At 40.0% G+C, this 24,070-nt stretch overlaps 1 protein-coding gene across 4 annotated transcripts in view; it reads right to left on the bottom strand.

Moving 5' to 3' along the window:
• The window catches only part of LOC148863777 (sulfhydryl oxidase 2-like), a 58,526-nt gene that overhangs the window by 18,202 nt on the left and 16,254 nt on the right, over positions 1–24,070 (bottom strand). For all 4 annotated transcript variants that reach the window (XM_088977613.1, XM_088977615.1, XM_088977612.1 and 1 more), the window contains exons 5-9: positions 22,633–22,702; positions 22,451–22,519; positions 22,292–22,365; positions 22,054–22,210; positions 8,004–8,044 (exon numbers count right to left, since the gene is read on the bottom strand). In XM_088977613.1, coding sequence (XP_088833739.1) covers positions 8,004–8,044; positions 22,054–22,210; positions 22,292–22,365; positions 22,451–22,519; positions 22,633–22,702 — 411 coding nt within the window. The remainder of the gene's footprint in view (positions 1–8,003; positions 8,045–22,053; positions 22,211–22,291; positions 22,366–22,450; positions 22,520–22,632; positions 22,703–24,070) is intronic.

Raw genomic sequence — 24,070 nt, 5'->3', positions numbered from 1 at the left:
AGTGACAGAAAGTCTACTAGTAGCTACTGCACCTTTATAGGAGGGAACCTTGTTACATGGAGGAGTAAAAAGCAAAATGTGGTAGCTAGATCCAGTGCTGAAGCTGAATATCATGCTATGGCCCATGGGATTGCTGAAGGCATGTGGATAAAGAATTTGTTGGGGGAGTTGGGTTTCCCAATGACCAAACCTATAACTCTATTTTGTGATAACAAAGCAGCTATAAGCATTGCTGCCAATCCGGTGCTACATGATAGAACAAAACACATCAAAGTTGACAAGCATTTTATCAGAGATAAAGTTATCACAGGCGAAGTGTGTACCCCCTATGTCACTTCTGAGAACCAGCTTGCAGACATCTTTACAAAGGGTTTAAACCTTTCCAGACATCATGATCTTTGTGATAAGTTGGGCATGATTGATATCTATGCCCCAACTTAAGGGGGAGTATTGTCAGTTGTTTATGTATTCAGGTTTAGCACCATAAGGGTACTGTTGTAATTTCTCCTTTGTTTACATTGTTCGGCTGTACTAGTATAAATAATAATATATCATTCTTTCGCCCCCTAAGTTCAGAAGGGGCTTTCAGTCCTCTCGGCTCTCCTCTCCTCTCTCCCTCTCTTCTCTCCTCTCGTCTCTTCACTTGCTCTTGCTCTTGCTCAACAGGAGTCTTCCAGACACTACTTGGAAAACTTCTCTATCTATACATGACTCGGCCAGACATTGCATATGTTGTCAATTCATGCGTGCTCCCAGGGATACTCACATGGAAGCATTAGAGCGGATTTTGTGTTATTTGAAGGGTTCCCCTGGAAAGGGAATTCTATTTGCTAAGAATGGCCATATGAAACTTGAAGCTTACACAGACGCTAATTAGGCTGGAAACATTGATGACAAAAGATCTACCTCTAGGTACTATAGCTTGGTGGCAGGTAATATTGTCTCTTGGAGTAACAAGAAACAATCAGTTGTTGCCCGATCTTCAGCCAAAGCTGAATACAGAGCCATGGCTCATGGAGTTTTTGAACTACTGTGACTTAGATCCTTGATGGAGGAACTAGGTATTAAGCATGATAAGCCAATGATGTTATACTGTGATAATCAGGCTGCCATCAACATTGCTCACAATCCAGTACAACATGACAGAACTAAACATATTGAAGTTGGCAGACACTTCATTCAAGAAAGAGTAGATTCTGGAGAGGTGTGTCTACCTTTCATCACTTCTGAAGGACAGTTAGCTGATTTCCTCACCAAGGGCATTCCCAAGGCTAAACTTCAGCATGATACTGACAAGCTTGGCATGATTGACATCTATTCTCAGCTTGAGGGGGAGTGTAGAGAAGATGGGCCGAATGGCCCATAGGCTGTTTATCTTTTTTATCTTTTATGTTCTTTTGCTGTAATGGGCCTTAATCCGAGCTTTATTCTTTCTTATGTTATGTTTTTTAATTTTCTACCCAACTAGGGGCCTCTCTGTAAAATTACTAAAGTTTAACTTAATGAAATGGAATTAGGGGTGTAAGAGAGGAGGTTATGGTGTAAGTGTTAGATAGTGTATGCCCTTAGCTCCAATCAGATTGATGTACTTATTGTCATTTATTGTAAATGAATAAAGTGCATAATTGATTCGTGTTATTTTAGTGTGTTTCTGTGTAATACCCTTAAACTGGACACTTATGAAACTTGTGTTAGTTTAGAATCTTCACAGTCGTTGGATAGATCTAGGGAGATTTATCCTGCCAAGGCTGACACTGATGTGCCGCCAAGTTGGTTAGGGTGGCTTGTCTCATCTGCTAGGGTGAGACCTGAGGTACATGCAGTGTGTTTTCTTGAAACCCTGAATCGGACCAAATTCTAGTATTGCCCTGGACCTTGGAGATAGATGGGCAAAACTAGAATGTTACACCTAACCCTAGACGCGATTATGGTATTGCACTAGGTGTCAGATTGGCCTGTCTTTGATATGCCAATCAGTAAGATCCTTAGAGGGGGTCAAAACCTGGGTATGTTGGGATAGTCCGAGAATTCACCTGAGTGGGTGATCATAGTGACAGGATCAGCCCCTTTGTCGAAAAAAGTGAATGATTGGGGAATGCACTCTCTCTTATGGAAACCTAAACTGCCGGCAGTTGATTTCAAACTTGTTGAAATTTGTTTTGCAAAATATATTTATATAGATATACTTATATATTATGGTTTCACAAAATGTTTGCAAAAGGTTTTAATTCCTGGGATCCATGTGAGTAGAGAGTGCAACACTATACCTTGTAGCCAAGGGAGAGGTCCTCTCTTGTAGGTTAGTGTTTGAGCATTATGGGTTGAGAGGTGGCTGCCCACAGTCCTTGGGCTAATCTTGCATCTGCCCACAGTCCTTGGGCCTTCATAAGGTGGCTGGACCCAAGGACCATTTAGTGTAAATGTTGGGCCCATTAAGAGCCCATACTGATGGACTCAGAGGTTCACTGTGTTCTACAGTGAATTCGGCCAAGCCTTGTAACAGAGGTTGGGCTAAACCCATGTGGCTGATGTGTAGATCAATGCTAGGGTTCCACGCCATACAAAGAGAGCCAAGCTAGCCAACATATAAAAGGGAAATTGAGCTACATGACTTAATGGGCCTAAAGCCCATTTCGAACTACGCTTAAGTGTTTTAATTAAATGGGACGAGTTTGACTTATAACCTGATCAGAATATAAAATAAGTCATCCATTTCAGAGTTCAGATCCAAATATCAGATTTGGATCAAGAAACTCTCCTAATTGGATTAGGAGGCTGATCCAAAAAAGGCTATAAATAGGGGGCGAATTCACCAATTTCACTCACTCAGAAATCTGCAAAATTCTTCCCCAGTTCTTGCCGCCCCTACCCAGTTCGATCTCCATTCTTGGATCTGATCAAGAATAGTTCTTCATATTGTTTCTTGCTAGAAGAAACAATTTAAAGTCGTGCTCACCAGCCCCTTGCCTAATTCTTGCTAAAGAATCAGGGTTCTGACTAAAGAACCATCCTGTTGATCCTGCCTCACCATAAGCTGTGTCATCTTCAGTGGAGGCGGGTTTTGGTCAACTCTTTAGGCGTGAACACCTACGTTGGGAGTTACTATTATTCTGTATCAGATATTTTCCTACTTGCTAAATTTTTGTTTCAGATATGGTCCGATTTGTTTCAAGAACGAATCTTGAAAAATGCAGTTTTTCTAAATCATGGAATAGGATTCCCAGATGGGAGAAAGAAATTTTTGAAATTTCGCCCAGCCACCCTACATGGTTCGGCCATCCATATGATGGATCTCCCTTTCCTTCAATAGGTTAGGACTTAGGATTCAGGAGGGGCATAAGAGATTCTAAACTTCAAAATGTGATGAGCTTGCTCCAATTGTTGGAAGAAGTATTCCTTGATCCCTCTAAGCTGGATGGCCGATATGGACAAATGCTCCTTTTGGCTCCTCTTGTGCTTCATTCTTTAGAGCCCTTTCCAACCCTCCATTAGTTCTTTGCCTTCTTTCCCAACAAAGGAGATATGGTGCAAGCCTATTCCTTTTAGGATTGGAGCTTTTATTGGGAAGTTGTCCACGAAAAGATTAACACTTGTGATTTGCTTCAAAGAAAGCGCAAAAATTGGAGTTTATCCCTACACAGGTATGTCTTATGCAAAGCTAACGATGTTGGGTGTAGGTGGAATCCACTTACTTATCTCTTGTACTTTGACTGCATATATTTGGGAATGGTTTCTCTCTTTGTTGGGTGTAGGTGGAATCCTCTAGGTGATTTGCAAGGTCTATTTGCTCCAACTTCCTTCCCCATGACCAAATAAGAAGGGAAGACTAATGTGGAGATGCACTAGAGCAACAATATTATGGATGATATGCGAAGAAAGGAAGTCAAGAATATTCATGGAGAAGTTAGGATCACCCACTAGCTTAAGTCTCTAAAAATCTTCTCTAATGCTACTACAGATGACATTCCTAGAAATTGGAAGGAAGTGTCAATTTCTGCTCCAAACAAGGCTGCTATACTCATCCTTGGTCCCCACCAGAAACAAGATTTATCAAACTTTGATGATGGTAGCATGGGAAACCCAGGACTATCAGGAATTGGAGATGTATTTAGGGATGAAGAGGGGGGAATTATTGCTTTATACTCAGGCCTGGTAGGGGAGGAAGACTGTCTCAGAGCAGAGGTTTTGGCAATGATAAAAGGAGTGCAAAGGGCAAGGACTTTGAACATTAGGAAGTTAATAGTAGAAGGGGATTCACAATTGGTTGTAAATTGGCTTCAAAGTGAGGGAATGAAGATGTGGATTTACAATAATTAGAAGAAAAAATTCAGGTGGTTAACAAGGGACATGGAAGATATTAGCCAAGCAATGGGTGGGATGACAAGTTCTTTTCCGGGCACAATTGTAAGAGAGGGGTGCTGTTAAGGGGAGAGATGAGTGTTTTTATCTCTCACTGTCTTTACTTTGTATTTTTAATCCTCATACCATACCATATTCTTAATATTAATGAAAGTTTACAGTCATTGATAAAAAATACGATAGAAGAGGATTGTGAAGGGCGCCTTTACATCATCATACCAGATAGGCTAGGTATTTAACAGCCAGGGGATTTGAGAGAGCTGGAGCTCTTTCACCGGGGAGGGGGGGGGTTAAAAGATTGCTGCAGGACAGGAAAGAAAGAGTCCAACTAGTTAGCAATGGTGGGTTAAAAGGATGAGAAAGAAAGAATAAAAATCTGATATAGGAAGAAAGAAGAGAAAGTAGTTAATCCCATATGAGAGAAAGAACTCAAGCACTCATAATTTAACGCTGAATATGGCACCGAACTAGCCAACTCCATATAATTAGGACAGTTTTTAGATGATGATGATGGCGATGAAGATGATAGGGAAAAGGAAGAGAAAGTATAAGTATTTCAGATCTGAAACATATAAGAAAAGGAGAAGAGGAAGGGTGGAAAAAGAGATCGCATCTTGAGAGAGAGAGAGAGTTCACTCACTCTATGAAAATTTAGACTTGGGTGTAACTACGTTGACACTCCCATGAAAATTGGATTGATGCCACATGACCATAATCATGATTAGTGGTGTTGTCCTATGAAGTTAAAACATATCATACTTGATCATCCTTGGTTGTATGATGATGGTTTTATACTTGGGGCTGGTTGGAGTGTTTCAGCATTTGTACTTTAACTTCAAATCTTAATTTAATCAATTCCTTTTGCTGATAAAAAAAGAGAAATTTTATTAACATGTATGCATGGATATTGGAATGTAAAAGAAAAGAACATGACATTCTCTAGAAAAGTTTGTCTACATAGGTGCACCAGGGCAGCAGTCATTTGGACATTTTGGGAAGAAAGGAATGTAAGGTTATTCAAGAGAAAAGATGCACAAATGAAGCATTATCAAGTGCACCACTGTGAGAGTGGTGCATTGGATAAAACCATGGATATCTTTTCAGCATTCTCAACAGATGACATCAATGTTCTAAGATCCAGACCGGACACAAAACTAGAATCTTTACCATGTTGTAGGTCAAACGGTTTGACCATGAATCACCAAAATAACATATATAATATAATTTATAGTTACATCATGGTGGCTAGATGGTTTGTTACTTAATTATTGATGCAAATGATCAGGGTTCAAGTCGTACAACTCACACTTTCTACAGATTGTATGTGCATTAAAGCATAGATAGATAGATAGATAGATAAATGAATGTAAATAACAAGATGGATTAATGTTAACAAGGCAACGGACATAACTAAAAGGTCATGAGTTCAATTCTTCCTATTAGTGTCGTAGTGTTTGATTGATTTAGTGACCCGGGAAAGTTGTGAGAACCAGTTGGGTCGTTGAACTTGAAACTCGGCCGTTTTTCAGCAGTTCTTCTGGGTTTTGACCAGTTCTACCAGTTTTTTCAAAAAATTGAAAACTGGGACTCAATAAACCGGAATACCTTCTGGTTCCCAGGTTGAACATTCTGAACATCCAGTCCAGTCTGAATCTTACAACATTGAATGATGTAATTACAAAATGGAGGTAGCCAAAGCTTCCTTAAAAAAGTAGTAGCTTAAATGCAGTGAAAACCATGTAGTAGAGGACCTAGAGGTGTCATAAAGTTTAACTTTTTTTATAAATGGTGTATAACTGCATTACTATGCTGAATAAAAGAGGGTGAGGAACCCTCACAAAAATCCTACAAGATGTATATCAATATATACTATGACATGTACATTATGTTCTGTTGGTGACTATCAAAAATGATGTCAGTCCAATGATGGGTCCAACTACTTGTAACATCATAGAATTGCTTCAAAACCCTGCCCACCAGACCAAAATCCTCTCAATTTTGCCAATAAGCTGCTCCTTCGTGATGCCTTGGACTGAAAAATATGGCTGTCTCTTTCCTTGCACACGTTCCAACAAACAGAAAAGGGCACCAGCCTCCACAGAATCTCCCATCTGCTTGAGAAACCCTGAGCCCTCCAAGAAGTAAGAAGCTCTGCCAGAATCAGTGGAGACAACCACTGCATCTGAAAAAGGTTCAAAAATGACCACACCAAGTGAACAACAACAGGTCAGTGGATTAAGAGATGATTAACCAATTCTGGGTTCCCCCACAAAGAGAGCAAGTGTTGTCCACAACCATTACCATTCCTCTATGGATTAGGTGATCAACAGTTAGAATCCTGTCCCATGCAGGCTTTACAAAAAGATGGGCACCAGATACAGCCCACAGATTTTCTCTATTATGTACGTCATGAGCTTAGGAGCTCAAAATCTATAGCTCTATGCCATTGACTACAAAAGTGAGAGCATCTAAAATTATGGAATTCCTCAAGAACCCTTGACTAGAAGTCTAATTGTTTCTCCACAAGGTCGACCATCCTTACTAGTAGAGCTTTTTCCCCTGAAATTTTTGTTGTTCCTTTCCTCCCATATTCCCCAGCAAATGGCAGATAGAAGCATCTTTCACAGGATGATACCCCTCTTACTAAGACAACTGATTAGCCAGGAAAATAAAAGTGTGTGGGTATCCTTTGGGATGAGCCACTGGTACCCCAAGAGGTGTAGGAAGTATGATCAAATGTTGATGGCAGTACTGCAATGAATTAATAGGTGTGTCACTGATTTGTCCTCCTGAGATCACACACTACGTCTGTTTGCTAGCCATATGCCTTTGGATTGTGGATGGTCAAAAGTGGAGAGCTTATTGAGGACTACTCTCTCCACATGAAGAACAACACCCTTGATGAGACTGGGACTTCTAAATTCATTTCCAATCCACCATTTGTCCTCTCTGCTCGATTAATTTGATAAAAAAGGAGCCAACTGAGAATTTAACATCCTGTCCTGCCCTCTAACATATTTGGCTCTCCCTGTTTGGGTTGGGTTGGATCTTATTTACCATCTCCAATAAGGATACCAACTCCAGCTCCTGATCATGGACATTCCTTCTCAATTTCGGGGTCTACACCACTTGACCTCCCTGAATTTGGAAATAGTCCCCCACAAAATCCTTTCCTGAATGGTTCATTGCTTTGTCTTTTAGTGGATAAAATAACTAATTAGTAAGTATTCAAGAGTATAGTAATCAACTCAGCTTTAGCTTTGTCCATTAAGGAGCTCACAACCTCATTAATAACTTATCCACTAAAAGGCAAAGCAATAATTCATTCAGCTCAGCCACTTCAGTTGTTACCAAACGATCCCTAAGAAAATAACCTAGCTATCCATAAATACATAAAACTGGGAGAATCTTAGATATGATTAATTCCTCCTGCATTATCAACTGAAAAATGCATGATGCCTAGAATAAATGGATCACACAAGTAGAAGTTAAGCATTACGCAAACCAAACAATATAATAGATCACAGTGACAGTTCCTCATCCAGTTCACCCCTCCCAACACCCCAGATAGCTGGGACCAACATTGGGTAATGCCTTTTATAGTGACAGCAATTACAACAAAATGAGAAAAAATAGGAGATTACCTATAGCCCCTTGTTTCATTCTTGCTGCCACGACAAAAGATCTGGCATGAAACACCAATACAATAGGAGAGAGAGTCAGATATTGCTCTCACTGAACAACATCAGTAATTACCATAATAATGACTATAAAGTAACAAGGAAGAAGAAGACTACAAAGGAGTTGAACTCGCAGCAGATTTATGTAAAACTAAGAAGAGAAAATAAACAACTGAACATTCATTAATTGTATTAAAGAAATATGAGAAAGACTATTCCAACAAAAAAACACCACAATACCGTACATATTAGAACTGAACTACCTGACAAACTAACCAAATAGAATGAATCACTTGTCTATTACATTCCATAATTAAGCGACCTGATTGCAAGGAGGACATGAAGGAAACAAGTCCCCACTAGTGTGTATGTAGTGGTTGAAGAAAGAGATAGCTAAGAAGATGAGATTAGAGATTGCAGCAGAGTAAATAGAAGAAAGCAGCAAATAATAGATAGAAAAGGATGAAGTGATTAAGAAGAGAGAACAGGTTGAAATCATTTAAGTGGTCCAAGTAGGAAGCAAGTGTTGGTTTGACTCCCAGTTGGACCAAGCTGCGAGACTGAGCGGACCCAAGCCATATTGACTCAAGATGAGCCACATCCTATTAGATTGGAAGCAGGGGAGGATGGTTCAAGGTTTAGTTGCGGAATCTCAGCAAGAGAGGCGGAGCAAGGGCAAGTAGAAACAGTGATAGTGGGTGCAGCTGTGCAGGAGGTTCAAGGAGACTGAGAAAGCTCAAAGACTGAGTGAAAAGCGATTCAAGAGGTCTAGCAAGAAGCTGGCATGCCACTCGATAGCGACAGCAATAAGTGTTGCAGACCGGCAGCAGGAGATGCAGATAGTTATTGCAGAAGAAGGGATACTTTGTAAGGAGCTATTTGGGCCAGAGAATGGAGCAGGGGAATGATAGGTTCCTACCTATTACAGAGTTTCTTCGAGGAAAACAGGAAACCACCTCCTGAAATGGACTGGAGTGAGAAAGGAGAGAGAGGGAGAGAGTTAGAGAAGAAGATAGAGAAGAGGGAGAGAGAGAGAGAGAGAGAGTTCAAAATTCAAATTCCAGTTCCTCCATTTCATTTTATCTGGACTTATATCAGCTTACATCCAGATCTCAGAGAATTCAGTTACATCCAACTCTGTAGGTTACAACAAAGCTTTTGGTACCCAGTTTTAGAAAGGTTCACCAAGAAGCTAGCAGGGTGGAAGAGGAATTATATCTCACTAGGAGGTAGAATCACTATAATCAAGTCCACTTTGACAAACCTTCCAGTGTATTTTTTGTCTACCTTCAAGTTACATGTCAAAGTTGCCGATAAGATAGAAAAGAACATGAGAGATTTTCTGTGGGAACCGGGAGACTCAAAAAAGGACCATCTAGTGAAGTTGGAAGTAGTTTCTAGGAAAAAGGACTTCAGGGGTTTAGGCATTGGCAAATATTAGATTAAGAAATTTGCCATTGTTAGGAAAGTGGTTATGGAGATTTCCCCTAGAGCAGGACAGTTTGTGGCACTTGGTGGTGGAAAGTATTCACGGGATGGCAGCTAATGAATGGGATGCTGGCGTCGACCCTAGGGCTACTCACTTCTCCCCTTGGAAATCCATTGCTGGAGTCTTGCCTTTCTTTCGCCCTTTCATCAGATTTGATCTGTGCTCAGGCAATAAAATTCTGTTTTGGGAGGATCTTTGGTTTGGGAGCGTCCCCCTTAAGGACAGATTCCCGGTAATTTATTCTCTTTCCCTAAATAAAATTCAAAGTCATTTCCTCTTTCTATGTATCTGAGGGGACCTAGAACTTGGGTTTGAGAAGAGGATTGAGAAATTCAAAATTTGCTTGTGCAGATGAATTGTTCTCTGTGTTGAACTCAGTTTTCCTAGATCATTCTTGCCCAGACAGTAGAATTTGAACAGAATCCTATTCAGGGACCTTCTCTTGTTCCTCTTTTTTCAATGCCCTAATTCAACCTTCTACCGTGCCTATCTCCTTTCCTACTAAAGAAGTGTGGTGTACTCATGTTCCACCAAAGGTCAGGGCTTTTTGCTAGGAAGTGGCTCTCCAAAAGATCAACACTATGGATGTACTTCAAAGAAAAAGGCCAGATCGGTGCCTTTCCCCACATGCCTGTTGCCTTTGCTTAAGAAGTGGTGAGATGGTGACTCATCTTTTGATTTTTTGTCCTTTTGCTTCTTGTTTGTGGGATTGGTTCTCTTCTCTTTTTGGTTGCAGATGGAATCCCCCCTCGTGTGTGCTGAATCTCTTTGACTCTAGCTTCTTCCAACAACCAAAGAAAAGAGGCAAGGTAATGTGGAGAATAACAAGAGAAGCCGTCCTTTGGTCAATTTGGGATAGGATTTTCCAAGGACAAGAAAAATCCAAAGAATCACTTGTTGAGGCCATTGAAAGTGCAGCAACTTTTCAAGGACTTCTCCTCAGCTGACTTAATTAGAAATTGGAGCTCTATAGTTTTCTCCTCTCCCTTCTCCCTTGTAATTCAAGAGGTTTGGTTACCACCGTCTCAGTTCAGGGTGAAATTAAACTTTGATGGAAGCTCATTAAGTAATCCAGACCCGTTGGGAGTTGGGGGTGTCTTCAGAAATAAGGAAGAGTTTTGGCCCTTTACTCGGGCCCAATTGGGGTGGGAGATTCCTTGAGGGCAGAAGTCACGGCCTTACTTCAAGGACTGAAATTGGCAAAACAATGGGATATGCAACACTTAGAAGTGGAAGGAGACTCCAAGCTGGTAATAGGGTGGATGCAATCTAGAAACTAGGCAGTATGGTCAGTTGGTCACTTAGACAACCTCTAAGAGAGATGTTTAGCATATCAAGGTAACTTGGGGTGCAATTTAATTGGGTAAGAAGGTCAGCAAATGGAATGGCTGACACATTAGCTAAGCAATGAGTTATTAGGGAGACTTTGTTTTGGGCTTGTTTATAAGACTTTTATTCTGTTTTTCCGTCCATCCTTTGGGTGGTGATAACTATACTCTCCTTTTAATATCTTTAATGAAAGTTATTGTTTCTTATAAAAAAAAAAAAAAAAAATCTGTAGGTTCCCACCCACATGTAATTCCCCAACTGTATGCTTACATGGCTACTGTAGACTTGCTTGATGGTAGGCAAGTAGCACGTGAGGGCTTGGTGGGCTGCAGCTCTAGTTCTGGGCCTTAGCTCCTTAGGCCTGTCTGGTGTCATTACAGGGAACCTTGGGAGATAGAAGCAATTGGTATTCATCCACTTGCAACAATACGACAGGTCACTGGCAGAATGTGGGCAGATTAACCACCAGGAAAAAAATAACAACAATGCTCTAGCAGTGGTGGGGGTTGTTGCCACGGGTATTTTAGTCCTTTTATCTTTTATTAAGTTGTTATGACCTCACCCTAATATAAATAAAGTAGAGGGCGCTGCCAGCCCATCTTTTTGACCCTCAAACATTCTCTTCATGTCTCTCTTTCTTTCTCACTGTCCTCTCCTCTTCTCTTCTGCACCTTCTCTTCTTCCTTGATTGAATTATCTGGTATCAGAACAGGAATTGTGATCAATTTCATTTTTTTCCTATCTCTTCCATCTTGATCTTCTTTGTTTTTGACTAGATGTGCAAAACAAGAGCCCGGGTTGGTCTGAAACCCTTCTTCCTCATCTTTCTTCTCTGTTCCTTGGTCATGGCAGCAAGAGAACCATCCCTTGTGGTGACCAGTGGACTGTAATGGAGGCTTGAAGACTTCCTGTATGGTTTTTCTTGGATTGTGGGATTTGTTGGTAGCAGGGGGTGTATTCCAACTGCAAGTTTTTAGTGGAAAACAGTATAGTTGATAGTCCTAAGCATGTGGAGAACCTATTTTAGGTTGCTATCAAGTGTTTGTGATCATTCACTGAAGTAGAACCTGCTCAATCAGTGGTGTGCAGATCTGACTAGGTTTGTTCCTTCATAAAGGTGAACAGGTGATCATTAGTGGTTGTCTGTGAAACCTGGGTAGCCAGATCCTTTTTATTATATCAATTTTTTTGTGTTCTACCCTGGCAGATCTGATGGTTAAGCCTTGTGTTCTACTTGAAGTGTGTTTTCAGTTTGATTAAGGGCTTATGTAATCAGTTATCTTTACTGTTGTAGAAACCCATCCTGTTATAGCGATCTCAGTTATACGACATGGCTGCTGAATCAGCAATATCGGGTATCACTTCATCATCCATCAATGGTAATAGCGTGGGTAACATGTCCTGCTGCAATTGTGCCTCTTGATGGTATGAACTATCTGGACTGGTCCAAAGGTGTCAAGCTGTTTGTTACTGGAAAGGGTAAAGCTGGTTATCTGAATGGGAAGATTAAGGAGCCAAAGGAGGGTACTGTAGACCACAGTGGGATCAGGAGAACAGTATAATCATGATATGGCTATTATCCTCCATGCCACCTCAGGTGAGAAGGAATTTTATATGGGCTAAAATTGACAAGGAAATTTGGGAGCAGGCCAAGACTACCTCGCCAAGCAGAGTCGCTATTGCTCATGTGTACCAGTTACTAGCAGAATCTTCTGTAATGTGAACAGGGTGACAGGGTGACACCCAAGCCTTTCTTTCTGCCTATTATTATGTACTTACCTCTACCTAGAAGGAGTTAGATCATTATTTTTTTATGAATAGGAGTTAGATCACTATCAAACTATTAACTGGAAGGATGACAGTGATGCCAAAGGCCTATAAGAAGATAGTTTCAAAATAGAGAGTGTATGCTTTCTTATTGGGACTGAATCCTATATATGAACCTGTAAGAGTGCAAATCTTGGATATTAAGGAGTTTCCTTCAATTTAGGAGGCTCATGCACTTGTGCAATCTGAAGAGAGTAGGAGGAATGCTATAAATCCTCCAGAGGGGAACAGGTTGCTCTGGTGGCTAAGGGTGGTATCAGTGGGGTAAAGAAAACTAATTTGAATAGGAAGTCTGAAGGTGATGAAAAGGACAAACTTTGGTGTACTCACTGCCAACGACCTAGACATACAAAGGAGACCTATTGGGATCTGATTGGGAGACCCAAGAAGAACCAGAAGAAGCTGCTACATAAGAGAGTAACTTGAGCAGTGTGTTAGAGTCCTATGCTTGTTACAAGGAGTATCCAATAGTCCGTCCATCTACCTCATTTACCTCTACAGCAGGTAATCATGCTTCTGCCTTCCACGTGTCCTCTGTTCCTCCAGAATCCCCTTGGATCATTGATTTAGGGGCTTAAAACCACATGACTAGTAAGTCATCTCTCTTTACCTCCTATTAGCCTCCCTGTGGAACCTCATTTCCTTTAATTAATAAAGAAGCATCTTTTCCTTTTAACATTGTTCATTCTAATTTGTGGGGTCACACATCTGTGATTTCTGAGGGCAGTTATATGGATGCTTCCTTTTTGAGAGTCGACCCTACTTCTCTGCCTCTCCTCTCCAAAACCTATTTGTTTTGCGTGTTCTTACGTAAATGGCGTTGTAAGGAGTAGGCAAGTTCAGAAGGTGTGGAAAGATCAATAATCATGCGACCGATACCACCAGACTCCTTGGAGACAAACCTAGAAGGTAGTACATGTCCCTCCTAGTTGGGTGCATTCCTATTGATGCTTTTGATCCTGTTGATAGTATCCCTATGAATGACCTCAATATTCCCAGTGCAAAACGTAATGGTATCCATTCATGTACTACCAAACTGATGCAGGATCTTTGTGAATCAGCACTATTCTGGCAACCAATTTAGGTCTAAGTGTGTAGCACAACCAAAGAACTAATGGAGAAAGAAGAGAAGAGATGGAAACGAGATAAAACCCTAGGAAATCACACCCCCAATTTGGCAATCACACCAAATTCTGTAGAGAAACTTTCTTTGTTCATCAGCAAAAACTGTTCCTCAAATGAGCCTTACAAGCTTAATAAGAAGAAGCTTCCAAAGGAAGAAACTTGCCCCCCAAGTTAGCTTGCCCAATAAGCCACTTACAAAAGAAGCTAAATTAGACTAAACTTGCCCCAAACAATTATAAACATAAAGCCAAACAAATGGAAATTACTAGACTAAGACCTGTTCCCAAACATAACCCACTAAACATGCAAGTTACAAAAATACCCTTGTTGTCCAAAAATGTAAGAAAACCAAATAAGTCCTGTCAAGCATCAAGCTTAACCACACAAAGAGCATCTTAAGGTGGATTGAAGACTCTAGGGTCTTCCCAAGTTAATGCATTGCTAACCCAGCTCCCATGTGGGCCCCACGTCTTCATAATGATGCCAAATGAGCATAGGAGCAGCTTTGGTTCTCTTTTGATATGCCTTAAGTTGATCCCCATCACAAACACCCTATTGCTAACTTTACCTCCATTGAGAACCTTTCATCTTCTTTCTATTTTTTGTCTACTACCTCTAGTGTTTCTATTCCTAAGGATGTGGTAGAAGCTTTGATTATGCCTAATTGGACAGATGCAATGAAAGAAGAAATGAGTGCTCTCCATAAGAACAAAACTTGGGAACTTGGAAAAGAACCAATGAGATGTAAATGGGTGTTTTTAGTGAAACATTGTGTTGATAGATCTGTGGAGAGGTAAAAGGCGAGGCTTGTTGCAAAGGGATTCACACAGATGTACAGGGTTGACTATGCTAAGACCTTTGCACCTATAGCTAAGATGAATTCTATACATATGCTTCTTTTCTTGGCGGCAAATCTTGACTAGAGTCTTTATAAATTGGATGTCAAAAATGTTTTCCTCAATGGAGACTTGGAGGATGTTGAAACTGAAGAGAGGAGAGGAGACTTGTGTGTTTCGGCAATGAGGGTTCTAAGAAGAGTTTTTGAACAGTCTCTATCTCAGCCCTCTAACACTATTTTATTAGATATTTTTGAGTAATTACAAGGAAGCCCTTAGTTGGGCAGAATTTACAAAGAACTTAAAAATAACTTAACATTGACAGGATGGACCCAAAATAACAAGAAGAATAAACAACCTATGGGCCATTCGGCCCATCTTCTCTACACTCCCCCTCAAGCTGAGCATAAATGTCAATCATGCCAAGCTTGCTGGTATCATGCTGAAGTTTTGCCTTGGGAATGCCTTTGGTAAGAAAATCTACCAATTGTCCTTCAGATGTGATGAAAGGAAGACACTTCACCCGAAGAGACCCTTTTCCCTAATGAAGTGTCGATCAACTTCAATATGATTGGTTCTATCATGTTGCACTGGGTTGTGAGTAATGTTGATGGCAGCCTGATTATCACAGTATAACATCATTGGCTTGTCATATTCAACTCCAAATTCTTCCATCAAAGATTTTAGCCATAATAATTCAAAAACCCCATGTGCCATGGCCCTGTATTCTGCTTCAGCAGAAGACCGAGCAACAACCGATTGTTTCTTGCTTCTCCAAGAAACAACATTACCAGCAACCAAGCTGCAATACCCAGATGTAGATCTTCTGTCATCAATGTTCCCGGCCCAGTCAACATCGGTGTAAGTTTCAAGTTTCATATGATCATGCTTGGCAAACAGAATACCCTTTCCTGGGGAGCCCTTCAAATAACTTAGGATTCTCTCTGCAGCTGCCAAATGAGTGTCTCGAGGAGCATGCATGAATTGGCTAATGCAACTGACTGCAAATGCAATATTTGGCCGAGTCATGCATAGATACAAAAGTTTCCCAAGAAGTCTCTGAAAGATTCCTTTGTCTTCTGACAATGTCCCTTCTAAGGTTGAGAGTTTATGACTCATATCAATAGGAGTAGCAGCTGGTCTAGCACCCATCTTTCCAGTTTCAGAGAGCAAGTCAAGAACATACTTTCTTTGGGAGATAAGAATCTCATCCTTGGATCGAGCCACTTCTATGCCAAGAAAGTATCTCAATTCCCCCAAATCTTTAATCTCAAACTCTGTATGGAGAAAAGATTTTAGATCTTGAATTCCTGAGGCATCATTACCCGTTACTACAATATCATCTACATACACAATGAGGTATACTGCCAGAGGTCCACTCCTCTTCACAAAAAGAGCATGATCGGACTGTGTCTGCACATAACCAAAGTTAACAAGTGATGTTCTAAATCTCTCAAATCATGCTCTAGGGGACTATTTTAGTCCATAAAGAGATTTCTTCAGCCTGCATACCTTCCCTTTTATATCAGTTCCATACATCCCTGGAGGAAGAGACATGTAAACCTCCTCATGTAATTCACCATTCAGAAATGCATTCTTCACATCCAATTGATAAAGGGGCCAGTCAAAGTGAGCAGCTAAAGATATAAGAACCCTCACAAATGTCATCTTGGCAACAGGTGCAAAAGTCTCTAAATAATCAATCCCATATGTCTGTGTATAGCCTTTTGCAACCAGCCTAGCCTTGTACCTTTTAATGGTACCATCAGCTCTGTATTTGATAGTAAAGACCCACTTGCAACCAACAGGATCCTTCCCTTCAGGCAAATCCATCACTTCCCATGTGTCATTCTTGTGTAGGGCATTTATTTCAGATTTCATAGCATCCCTCCATTCTGGAATCTTAAGAGCTTCTGACACAGACCTGGGAATAGGATGAGAAGCAACAAAAGAGAGAGACGCAAAATATGAAGGCGAAAGCAAAGTGTAAGAAAGGTGCTTGGAAATGCAGTGTGTAGTGCACTTTCGTTTTCCTTTTCTAACAGCAATGGGAATATCAAGGTCAGGGAAGGATGAATCCAAAGGTGCTGAATCAGTACCTGTTGTCTCTTCTGTGACTGGAAGTGTAGGAGGCTCATGTGTTGTAGGAGAAACAACCTGCACATTTCTGGATCTTTGCCTTTGATACACCTTGGGATTGAGGACATGACGAGGAGGTAGGGTACCAGGACAAGGAGAATGGAATGACTGATCCAACCTTGATTCATTTGAGGGAGAGGCAGACACATCAAGGGACTCAACAGGGACAGGAAAAGGAAGAGCAAACACCTGTGTCAAATTCTCCCCTGTGGACAATGTCCTTATGGAGAGGAACCATAAAAAGGGGAAGACTCATCAAAGGTGACATCCATTGAGACATACCGATTGCCAGTTTGGATCAAAACAGCAATAACCCTTCCGTTTGGGGGAATAACCAAGGAAGATACACTTTTGGGCTTTGGGTTCAAATTTATGCCTTTGGACACTTGGAACATGTACATAACAGGTGCAGCCAAAGACACGAATAGGAATAGGAAAAAGATCTTTGTCCGGATGAAGAAGAGTGAAGGGAGACTTAAAACCCAAAACCCTGGATGGCATGCGGTTTATGAGATAGGTAGCAGTAAGTACAGCATCACCCCAAAACTTGGTAGGAACATATGAGGCAAATAAGATACTTCTTGCAACCTCAACAATATGCCTGTTTTTCCTCTCAGCAACCCCATTCTGTTCTGGGGTCCTAGCACATGAGCTTTAATGAATAACCCCCATGTCAGAAAGATAACAGGATAGGTTTTTCTCAAAGTATTCTTTTGCATTGTCTGATCTGAAGATTTTAATCCTGGTATCAAATTGGGTTAGAACAAATTCATGGAATTGTTTTACAAGTCTTGGGACTTCATCACGGGATTTCATCAGGAATATCCAAGTGAATCGTGAAAAATCATCAATAAACAGGATAAAGTATTTGTAGCCACCCACGGAGGGTAAGTGGTAAGGCCCCCACACATCAGAATGCACAATATTAAAAGGAACAGAAGATCTTTTATTTCTCAAAGGATACTTGCTTCTACAATGCTTTGACAATTCACAAGACTCACAATGAAGATTGGACAGACTAATTCCCTTAAACAGTTCAGGGAATAGATGACTCAAAGCCAAAAAAGACAGATGACCAAAACGACAATGACACAACATAATCTGACTAACAGACTCTAAAGAGACAGATCCAAGAGCAACATTCCCAAGATGATCAGTGCATTGTCCCGGAATATCAAGCAGGTATATTCTGTTCGCCTCATGGCCACTCTCAATCACCTTCTAAGACTCCAGATCTTGAAAAACACAGTAGGAAGGAAAAAATGTTACACAACAGTTTAGTGACTTGGTTAAACTGCTCACAGACAACAAATTTGTATTTAGTTTAGGTACATGAAGTGCAGAAGGGAGGTACAAGGAATCTGTAGCCTTGACGGTTCCCTTACCAGAGATAGAGGCAAGTGAACCATCAGCTAAAGTGATTTTATCACGTCTAGGAAGTAAGTCATATGAAACAAACAAGGTAGACAGATTGGTCATATGGTCAGAAGCACCTGAGTCAATAATCCAAGGTATCTTGAGATTACCTGAAGAAGTAGCATGATTAGCAGAAGCCCTTATACCTGAATGAGCAAATGCTGAAGTAGTAGATTTTCCTGAAGGGTTGGTAGCAAAGGTCACATCACTCAGCTGACTGATCATCTTCCCAAACTTTTCATATTCTGCTCTCATGGCTGTCAACTGTACAGAAGCAGACATCTCTTCACTATCTGGCCTGGCAGCTACATTTGCACTTCCTGATCTTTTACTATCATATTTTTTCTGAAACCTGATGGGAACAAGGTTAGGATGTAACTTCCAGCACTTGTCTTTGGTGTGCTCCGGCCTCTTGCAGTACTCACATACAACTTCTTTCTTTCCTGTGCCACTAGAAGTTCCAACATTCCCTTTAGGTTTAATCCCCATATTGGCAAAGTGATCATTAATATCAGCCCCTTGAACCTGTACAGCCCTTCTGCTCTCTTCACTACTCACCAATGCATAAGCTTGTGACAAAGATACACACTCCTTGGAAAGAATATTCTGTTTTGTGATATCATATTCCGGGTTAAGTCCGGTTAAGAACTCAAATACCATGTTTCTTTCAACCAGTTTCCTGTAGGTCTCTGCATCATTGGTGGTGTCCCAGGTTACAGCTTCTATCAAGTCTATTTCTTGCCACAAAGACTTCAAAGTTGAGAAGTATACAGATAATGGTTTCTCCCCCTGTCTCAGATTCTTCACATCACTTCTCAACTTATAGGCTCTAGCCACATTTAGTTTTTGGGAATAGGTTTCAGCGACACTATCCCATATTTCCTTTGCTGAATTCATCCATAGATAGTGCTGGCTGATCTGTGGCTGCATTGAGTTCACAAACCACCCAATGACAGTGTAATTTTCTTGCATCCACTTCTCGTAGGATGGATCATCTTCTGGGGGAGCCTTCTTACTCCCGGAAATGAACCCCCACTTTCCTCTACTACAAACATGAATCTTTACTGATTGTGACCATGCCAGATAATTAGTTCCATCTAGCTTAACTGTGGTCACAGTCAATAAGGAATCACTTGGAGTCCCCTGACCCAATCCATATTCAGCACCACTTTTGTTTTCAAAATCTGAGGAGTACATCATGTAAACACTCCAAATATGATTTCAGATGACTTCTACAAGTATGCTAGATAAGAACAAGCAATAACTAAGTTCAGCCGACCACAAGGAGACAACACACAGTTCAGCCGACCACAAGGAGACAACACACTGAGTTCAGCCGACCACAAGGAGACAACACACTGAGTTCAGCCGACCACAAGGAGGCAACACACTGATTTTAGGCTTCAAGAAGAAATCAGAAACTCCTAGGCACTGTGCACTTAGCCGAAGTACCTTTTCAAGGTTGTACACTCAGCCAAGAAGAGTAAGTACCAATCGGTATTGCTGAATAGGCCTTTTCACAAACACAGTGTGGGCAATAGAGACAACCCCACTGTCAAAGAAGAGAAAAGACCCCAAAAACTGTTCGTATAGCCCTCTAAAAACAGCCGAACAAGAGTAACAATACACAGCCTTGTTACAAGGATGTTTCGACAGATTTTAACAGTCCAAGAAGAAGAGAAAAAACAGCCCAGAAATTTCTGGGTTAAACCAGATTTAATGGAGTTGAAGGTAGTACAGAATAGCTAGGATTTTCGAACACTTCAACAGTCCAAACACAGTCGAGCTTCAAAAACAGAACCGAGCTGTTCCCCTTCCCCTTTTTTCTTCTTCTCTGATTCTTCCTGGTCACCGAACCCCTTCTCCAAGAGATTCTAGTCTTGGGCTTGTCCAATGACCTCCAAGAATCAGGTAGTACGTGACTAAGCCTCCAGCCCTAGGACGTTCTAGTTCAGATATGCTTTGATACCATGTTGAAACTGAAGAGAGGAGAGGAGACTTGTGTGTTTCGGCAATGAGGGTTCTGAGAAGAGTTTTCGAACAGTCTCTATCTCAGCCCTCTAACACTGTTTTATTAGATATTTTTGAGTAATTACAAGGAGGCCCTTAGTTGGGCAGAATTTACAAAGAACTTAAAAATAACTTAACATTGACAGGATAGACCCAAAATAACAAGAAGAATAAACAACCTATGGGCCATTCGGCCCATCTTCTCTACAGAGGAGGTGTACATGATTCAACCACCAGATTTTTAGGTTAAAGGAAGTGAACATAAGATTTGTTGGATAAAAAAATCCTTATATAATATCTAAGGGTTCGGTTGAATAGATTTAATGAGGTGGTTCAATAGATAGGGTTTAGGCAGTGCCAATCAAATCGCACCCGTTTGTAAAAACGAAATAGGAAAAGATTGTAGCATTCATTGTGTATGCCAATGACACTATCATCAATGGCAATTGGGAACCAAAGATCAAAAGACTGAAGGAGCTCTTAGTCTCCAATTTTGAAGTAAAGGATTTGGGTCCCCTTCAATATTTCCTTAGGTTGAAGTTGCTTTCTCAAAGAAAGGCATCTTCATCTCTTAGAGAAAGTATGTTCTTGACCTTCTATAAGATACTAGGAAGCTAGGGGCCAAACCAGATAAATCCTCCATAGGTTATAATGACAAACTTGGAAATGATGAGGGAGAAGCAGTTGTTGATGCTAAACAATTCCAAAGACTTATTGAGAGGCTATTGTATCTCACTACGACTTGCCCAGATATTGTCTATGTTGTTGGAGTACTAAGCCAATATATGCATACCCCCAAAACATCAAACCTTGCAGCTGCAGAAAGGATGTTTAGAAACTTGAAAAGGGTTTGTAGACAAAGTGAGGCAGCGATGGAATGAACCTCTGCTACCTGTATTGAAACTATTGATAAAACACAATTGAATCCTCCCACAATAGATGATTCAAGAAGATGCTTCTAAACTTCATGACAATATCTAAACACCACCAAAATTATTATGCTTCATCACTATCATACGAAAAAGCATACCTTTTGCATGAAGCCTATGGTTTAAAGTATCGATGCACCCAAATGTATCGGCAGGGGTGCATCGGTGCTTTAAACCATGCGCCTTTATTTTTTTAAGTTTTTTTCAAATTTTCATTTTAATAAATATTTGTATATTATTTAATAAATAAAGCAAATGGGTTCCTGAAAACACCTTTAAACAAGTGTATTGGAACCCTGCCGATACAATACAATATGCCTGATATGGGGCATATCGCATCGATACTTTGAACCTTGATGAAGCCTTCAACTGAAACATGGAATTATGACCCTCTTGGGTGGATAGTGATCAAAGTTTCTGCTTCTCATAAGCTAGGCAACTTAACAGGCAACTAACAGCTTAATGAAGATTATCCAAAAGTTAGAACTTTAAGGCTGTTTGGGAGTGCTTAAAAATAAGCACTTATTTTGGGTCGGGACCACACCAATAAGTGCTTATTTATGTTTGGGAAATAAAAGCCCAAATAAGTGTTTATTCCCAGGGATAAGCACTTATTCGAGAAGCCCAATTTTTGGGCTTATTTTTTAGTGTTTATTTCCTTTCTGGCATTCCTTGGCCCGCCACATCATTTTGAAAATACATATACTGCCCCTGCTTGAAATAAGGGTTTTTTCACCAAACACTCATGAACGCTTGTTAGAATAAGCACTTATTTTTCAAATAAACACAGCCAAACTCTGCCTAAATAAAAGACATGATCTCTTAACTCCAAGTTCTATGAATAAAACAGTGATTAAAGATTAGTGTAGAATATAGAACAAAAGTATAAACTTTAATGGCAATTTTCTTCTCACCCAATATCCACGAGGAATTTCTTTTCCACAAATCTGAAAACCCTTAAATGCGTCATTTCCATGATAAGTTGCATTTTTTTCTATATTAACTGACCATAGATCTGAAGGCCACAAATCATCAAAGTTCAAAAGTATTTCTGCACTTCCCTTTCGACACCTGATAAACAAAATTGTTTGTAAAACTGAATGCAGCTTATTAAGTAGATCAAAGATGCATAATGGTAAGTCCAATTTCAACCTCCTGGAAGGGTGATGAGCCACCAAGAGTTGAAGAAACCTTATAAGTGGATCCCGAGTCTCTGATTTTATCATCTGCAGAACAAAATTACAGGTGAGTTGAATTGAAGAATCACTATGATAGATAATAACATAATCTAGACAGATAATTGTGTCATACCTTGTGTTCAAAAATGATGTCGAATGCACTCCAGGTTGCCTCTTCAACATCATATAAAGCACGTGCAATCTTTCACAGTATATGGATTACACAAATTAAACAATATGCTTGAATTTAAGTAAAGCCATTTTAAATCCTCATACAACAGAAATCAAATTGGAGAAATGTTTTATCTGATAGACCTGTCCAGGATCTGATGCATTCAGTGGAAGGTTCTCGCTCTCATATTTCTCATCATCCAAGCTGTAAGAACTGTAAACGCACAGTAATAAAAATCTGTCCATCAATCCAATTTGAGAATAATAATTGCAGTGATGCACTACCATAAATTTCATTGAAATGAAATACGTCAACCCACACAAAAAAAATGAAAAAGGCAACATCAACTTCTTCAAAGTACATAACAGCAGCATTTGAGGCAGCAGTCTTGATATATTTTCATCAATTAATACCGTCTTTCATCAAAGAAGGGTAAAAACAACAGTGTTTCATCTTATTAATACCTTTTTCTATGGATACAAGCACTAAAGAGAAATGATCAAACTACAAGGGAACTGCAATTTATCTTTTTTTATTTTGCTTTAAAATAAAAAATATATAGTAAGCATTATTTTTATTAATGACTTAACTATTAAAAACAACCAAAACAGAGCAAAAGATGGGATGGAGATAAAATCAAGCTACAAAAATACCCAATAAGAAACAAGGGTCACCCCCAAGCCTTTCCATGATTATCCAAGAATGAAACCCACCAAAAAAAGCATGTGTGGTAAACCAGGTTCCTGATTTACTTTTACTATTACTATTTTTTTTTTTAAAGTAAACTACTATTATTACTATCATCATCATCATTTTGATCAATAACTGTAAAAATAGTATTACAAAGATATGAAAGAATATCACATATGTCAAGCATCATTTGCCTCGCAGGTCTTTTCCACCTCCCCACAGCAGCACAAGAGTAAGTACCAAGAATTACTATTAACTGTTTTAAATATACACATACTGACATATACATATATGACATCATACAGAAAAAAATACACATATATAAGGGTGTCAATGGACCGGTTTTGGGTTGGACCCCGTCCAACCAAAATCAATTTGGATGGATTGGATGGACCAATAAGACATAATGAATTGGACCAGTCCAGAGTTAATCGTCTAAAGTATTTATTGGATTGAGTTGGATTGAATCAATGTCTGGTCCATTGATAAAAGATAAGAATATAGGTGTCAATGGACCAGGTTTGGGTTGGAACCAATCTAAATTAATACAAATTTGAACAGATTGGACGGTCCAGACATTAAATTAGACCAGTCCAAAATATTCATTGGATTGGATTGGACCTGATCCATTTATAATGGACACACATTGGACTGGATCAGATTGAACCAAATCCAGTCCAATTGACACCCCCTACACATATACCGTTTCTATGCCTCCTGTCTCTTCCCTTCTTTTATAAGTTCCTTTTGTTATGTATGCTTATATGGATGTGATTAAACTATGTACGATGACAATCAATTTTCTGAATTTTCACCATCCCAGATACAGTGTCCTGGTTACATCACATGAACCATATGCTAACCATCATACAAGGAGAAAATTATTTTATC

This window comes from Nelumbo lutea, chromosome 3 (assembly GCF_056320005.1).
Source record: "Nelumbo lutea isolate HS-2025 chromosome 3, American lotus-T2T, whole genome shotgun sequence".
NCBI classification, from domain to species: domain Eukaryota; kingdom Viridiplantae; phylum Streptophyta; class Magnoliopsida; order Proteales; family Nelumbonaceae; genus Nelumbo; species Nelumbo lutea.
This window is presented reverse-complemented; position numbering and strand designations above follow the sequence as displayed.